Here is a 6,003-nt window from a genome sequence, read left to right as displayed (position 1 = left end):
TTTTGTTTTATTTCACAATGTTCCACTTTTATATATTAATAAATGATAGCTAATGTTTGACACAGCTCCGGCAGGGTAGATATTTATTTGTTTTTAAAATTTCATCAGTTATTATCCTATTAATACAAACGGAGAATATTCAACGAAAAACAGGTGGAAATCGGTTCAGCCGTACTTGAGTGAGAGGTGTAGTCTACATCAACATCTACACCGTGTAGACGTTGATGTTCGAATGTATTTATTAGCTCATAAATAACAAACAAACATTAACACAATTATTAGCTCACAAGGTATTTATTAGCTTGCAATTATTCATCTTAAGATTTTTGATGTAGAAGTTTTACCTTCCCCGAACAACATCGAAGACAAGACAAAAAAAGAAATGGCCAATACGGTCCAGCTGTTAATGCGTGTTAGACATAGCGCGCACGAGCAACTTTGTCTCCGCAACTATTTTGTCTCTCCCATCAATTTGTATGGGGAGTTGCGTCGCTACGTGCGCGCACTTTCATACTAGCCCATAGGTGGGAGAGACAAAATAGTTGCGGAGACAAAGTTGCTCGTGCGCGCACACTCTTACTGTGACTATCGGAAATAAGGATTCATTTTTACATGTGTCAACCTAAAGGCAAATAAAACAAACAAAATCGATGTATAAAAATATATTTCATCAAAAATATAGGTATTTTACATAGTAATAGGTAATATATCAACATTACTAAATATATTTTTTATCACAGTTTATGAATGTGACACATTTAGTCAATTTCTTAGTCTTATTTATATACTTCGTAATAATAAGCGCCCTTCAACATTAATTCCTATATCTATTCAGTATATGACATGTAAACATAAGTGGACAATATAATAATATATTGAAAAATATATTAAATGCCGACATTGCACAGCGCCGTGATACTGCGCACGAGTCTCGCGTTCGCGTCCTTGTAGTCCACGGGCTGAGCGTTCATCACTATTGTCTTCAGACGAGCTTCATCCTGTCAACATTATTACATTATAAAAAAAACATCTGAAATCATATGTTTATTTTGATTAGAGTTTTAAATAAATGAAAAGCTTAACTTGAAAGTGCCTTCAACGTAGAAAATCAACTCATATCAGATCATTAATCTAATACTTCGGTAAGCTATGAAATACTAAATTACGTAAAAAAAAAAACTATCATAATTAAATATATCTGATGGCCTTCTCTTTAGAAAACTGTTATATCAAATACTTACTAACATGAAAATATTCCTTGCGTGTTTGGAATTTGAAAACGAATGTCTTATATTGGATATCTTCGAACATATTTGCGTATTTGTTTCTATTACAATTTAGCATATTTACGATATCGGCTGTTCTTCTCCCGATCAACTTTTCTGCAATGTCGTTAAATGCAGTTATTTCTTGTTCACCCGTTGGATCCGACACATAAGCCTGAAAAAAAATGTTTAATATACTTAGCTGTATTCGTTTATATTATTGTTTGTGGGATGTTTTAAATTTTAAACTTACACAAAATCTGAACCGGTGAACGAAATTTGAATAATTTCTTTTGCACTTTTCGCAGTAATACCCATTATCAAGTTCCACTAATTTCTTATAGCACTGTTCTTCAGGGCACGCCTTGTACAAGGCGTTAGATGAAAATATTACATTTATAACGCAGAGGCAGAAATAATCATCGCAATTGCCGCTATACACTCTATTTACAACTTCTGCTAGTGTTATCCAATCCCGTTTTCTATCTGAGTTTACATTGAAACTGTGTACTCTGAAAGTACAACATGATCTTCGATTAGTCGAGAGATATTTTAAGCTTTTCTGTATCTTTATACTTATTTCACTATCTACGTATTTTTATACAAAAATATGTACTCCGCAGCGTTTGTCTGTTAACGATAAACTCAAAAACTACTGCACCGATTTTATTTATGTTTTTAGTTTTTACCAATGGTTAGCATGATTCGAGGAAGGTTTATAATTTGTTAGGGTTTTGTGCTTATATAGTTGTAGCTCAGTTTATTTATATGTATAGAGTATTCAATAAATAACCAATTAACCCCACGGTATTGATATTCCAACTAACTAATATATTTTATAATTAGGCCTTACCCAGATAAATTTTTGATGCCTGTATTAGCACCACCATTATCGTACCAGCTTCTGAGTTTGTGTGCTTCGGGCAACTCAGGGTTGTATTGTAATTTTGAGGCTTTGGTACATTTTAGGAACTTCTTGCCTTTGAATTCTGTGAGACGAGCTCCCTGTAGGTAATAGTTATAAATACTTACGTATTAATTACTAGAGAAATGTATTAAAAAATTTAATAAATGTAAATAATAATAATAATCACTACATAATAATTAATAATACTAAATTGGGACCTATACAATCAATTTTTAAAATATCTAGGTTAGATGCATAACTGATTTCAACTCACTTTGATGGCCACTACAGGGTTTGCACTGCCATCGAATGTTATCGCATCTTCATTCCAAAGTGTTAAAATAATCTGCAATAAATACCATTTAAATTTAAACAATGAAAATGGATGGAAGGGGTAAGGAGAACTACTTATATAACTGTTCGAACCTTCGAACCATGAGTATAAATGTACTGTGCTTCAAACGTATTTATCGTAAGGCAAGCATAAAAATGTGTTGGCGCTGCTGTAGCAAAACAATAAAGCACTAGAGAAAGCGCGAAACTTACATCGACTACTCATAAAAGCTTTTAAACATATCATAACTTATATGAAGTTATATAAACTTACATTTTTTTTGAAGTGAAACTTCTTTATCGGGGTTGGAAAAAAATTTAGTGTAACATTTTTTCGTTATGCGTGACATTTTTCCGTTACGCGCTATCTTTTTCTTATCCCTACCACGCGTGATTCGACGTATTTCTGTAAAGTTGCATATCTATAGTAAATTATTTTTTGAAAAATAAGGTCATAAAGAAGTTTCACTTCATACGTGTACCTACTATTAGTACACGCACACGTTTTTTTTAACAATTATTTATATGACAACTTACGGCAGCAGAATTATCAACAAGGATAATGCTCCTCTTTTTTAAAGGTTGGCCGGTTCGATCGTTCACTTCTTCTATATCATCTGCTAACTTACAAACGCCGATTACATCTAAATCAAATATTAAGCAGAACCAAGTAACAATTTATTAAATTAAATAATATATGATAAGGAATTTCAATTACTTATCTAAATACACATATTATCATCATAATAGGTAAATAATTACCTATTTCAGATCCTACACTCGTATTGGCGATTACAATGATTGGTGTGTATTTTAATTTATGCTCACATCTTTCTACCACAGTATTTTGCATTAATGTTATATAATACTCATGCAATTTATCGTACCCGGGTTTGCTTCTTTCCAGTCTAAAATTGCTGATATAATATAACTCATGAACCTGAAATATAGTAATATGCTATGTTTAATAAATTTATGGATATAGGTAATATGTTAGATACATCATAATAAATTGTGTCCATGTATCGAAAATAAAATGAGGATATTATATACGTTTTTTTAGCGATAATAGGTATTACCTCAAACTTAGAGAAGAATCTTTCAGCATTGTTGTCAAAAGCTGTGGCACTAATTTTCCCACTTTCATCGGCCAAAATCAAACTGAAATACTTTACACTACTTTTGGACTTAGTGCAGGAGATATCTTTTTTATTTAAAACACGCACTTTTATCTTCATCCTGTTAAGAGTAACACATATATTTTATGTAGGTACCAAATCATCAAAATATGTCCCTTTTGATACTGTCTATCATTCAATGTAATTTTTTGTCAATTTTTACCCATATCACAGAATACTTAATAGTAGCTAAGGGCGTATTCAGAAAGAAAGCTTGAAACTTATAAGCGCTTATCGGCGCTTGTCATGTTCATATATTTTCCATCGCGGGTTACCAGCGCTGACAAGCGCCGATAAGCGATTATAAGCGCTTATAAGTTTCAAGCTTTCTTTCTGAATACGCCCTAACGCTATACAACTTTTAGCAACTGACTTATTAATATGTACTTACATAGACGGAGAAAAGCGGAGGCGGTTGATTGGAATAATATTTTCAAGGTTCATTATATTATTTTCAGATGTCTTTATCTATGTCGCTGGTCCTGTATTCATAGGTGTTGGTATTAATAAACTACTTGCTATATTTTCCTTTATCTCAAACAGTAATATCAATGAAATAAAATTTAATTAATAACTTGTATATATAAGTAAATAGGTACCAACATCTTTTAATCTAAAATTAGGTAATTATGACCTAGGTATTGTGATTGTGCTTATCTTTTTTTATTAAATTACCTAACAAATATAATTCTATTTTAATGTATATTATGTGAATTTACCCACAGTATTACAATAGTGATTTAAGTACCTATATAAACATTATTCAGAGGAAAGATTATTTTGTTTGTACCAAAAAGCCAGAAGCTACTGAACCGATTTTGATATTTTCATGGTGAGGGGCCGTTCAAGTATTACGTGAGCAGATTTCTTACCATTTTTTACCCCCCCGCCCCCCTTGTCATCAAAAGTAAGCAAAGCACTTACCCCCTCCCCCTATGCCTACGTAAACATTTTTACTTTTTAGTTATAAATGTTTTTTTATATTGTTTTTTTTTAATAGGAAAATTCATGAAAATATTGTACATTTTGCACTTTCGTCCCAGTATGAGATTTTTTAAAACTTTCGAACAGTTTTTGGTATAACTTGGATTTGTCTATATGATATGACATTCTAATAAGATATTTAAATTTTAATATGTAATTAAAACGTTAAACTTTGGCTAATTGCACATAAACACAAATGATAACTTTTAATGCTTACAATACGTTTAGAATCCAAACAAAACAATACTGATAGATGCGCACTTGCAGCCAGCCGGCATGAGAGTGAATTATTAGACAAGTGAATAAGCGCACGTTAATTTGACTAATGCGCGGTAATTCCCCTTAAATCAGTTCTCATTGAGAACTGATTCTCAAAGCGAGTGCCTACACAGTACACATAATTATGTATTATTTGCGGGAATCCCCGAAAAAACTTAAATAACTAACGATGACGTAATCATCATCTAGACCCCCCCACCCCCCATGTCATCCAAAATAAGCAAAACAGAGACCCCCCACCCCCCCTTGGTGCTTACGTAATACTTGAACGGCCCCTGAGCCCAAGTTAGTATTTAATAATTTGATCATTATATTAATTGTAATTATAATAAAAAAGACACAATTTTTTTTAAAAGTTCATATAGGTAATTATAATTAATAAGCTGTCCTGAAATATTACATTCCAGTGTCTGAAATCTGAATTAATATAAAATAAAATATTGTTACCCAGCTTTTAACGAATTTGTAACACTTTTCAAACAATATAAATACTTGAGTGCAGACAAATGGGTGTGGACTGTGGGTAAACTAAAAGATAACCTTAGGGTCAGCTCACACCGAGACGCGACGCGGCGCGACGCTGCGCGCACATTTTTCATAGAGCGACTCAGAATATACTTTATTCACTACACGAAAAGATACACATTGCTACGCCGCGAGGCACCTCGAGGCGCAGCGCTGCGTGGTGCAACGTAATCTGAATTCTCACAATGTAATGTGTATCTTTTCGTGTAGTGAATAAAGTATATTCTGAGTCGCTCTATGAAAAAAGTGCGCGCAGCGTCGCGCCGCGTCGCGTCTCGGTGTGAGCTGACCCTTAGTATTCAGATAGTAACGTACGTATGTATGACGCATCAAAACCAACTAATTTTAGTAGACACCGAGCATAATATATACATATTATACAGTATTGGCTATGCGAGTTCCAATATTATATACTGTGAAACAATATTTACATTGGAACGTTCGAGATGGCGCTCTTACTATTTTTTTCAATTTTACACAAATAAATAAATATTTAAATTTTAAATATTCCTTTTTATTTTTGTAATGCGTT

General features: G+C 32.8%; 1 protein-coding gene across 1 annotated transcript; it reads right to left on the bottom strand.

Annotated features, from left to right (window-relative positions):
- Positions 1-887: 887 nt before the first annotated feature.
- On the bottom strand, positions 888-4,127 carry LOC149483287 (replication protein A 70 kDa DNA-binding subunit-like). The gene is made up of 8 exons (XM_089703006.1): positions 4,075-4,127; positions 3,585-3,744; positions 3,262-3,445; positions 3,043-3,155; positions 2,119-2,270; positions 1,519-1,777; positions 1,246-1,440; positions 888-998 (listed from the first exon to the last, which is right to left on the bottom strand). The coding sequence occupies exons 1-8, from the start codon at positions 4,125-4,127 to the stop codon at positions 888-890; spliced, it is 1,227 nt and encodes a 408-aa protein (XP_089559132.1).
- Positions 4,128-6,003: the final 1,876 nt, after the last annotated feature.

Source organism: Colias philodice, chromosome 13 (genome assembly GCF_061535455.1).
Source record: "Colias philodice isolate Cphi_HAF_F1 chromosome 13, ilColPhil1 Martin Lab GWU primary, whole genome shotgun sequence".
NCBI lineage: Eukaryota > Metazoa > Arthropoda > Insecta > Lepidoptera > Pieridae > Colias > Colias philodice.
The sequence above is the reverse complement of the archived record's forward strand: the minus strand, read 5'-3'. Positions and strand labels throughout refer to the sequence as shown.

Coding starts and splice junctions, on each gene's coding strand:
- LOC149483287 (XM_089703006.1), bottom strand. CDS start 4,127: ATGAACCTTGAAAATATTATTCCAATCAACCGCCTCCGCTTTTCTCCG. Junction 3,446..3,584: donor GATTCTTCTCTAAGTTTGAG/GTAATACCTATT, acceptor ACTATATTTCAG/GTTCATGAGTTATATTATAT. Junction 1,441..1,518: donor TTCACCGGTTCAGATTTTGT/GTAAGTTTAAAA, acceptor ATTTTTTTTCAG/GCTTATGTGTCGGATCCAAC.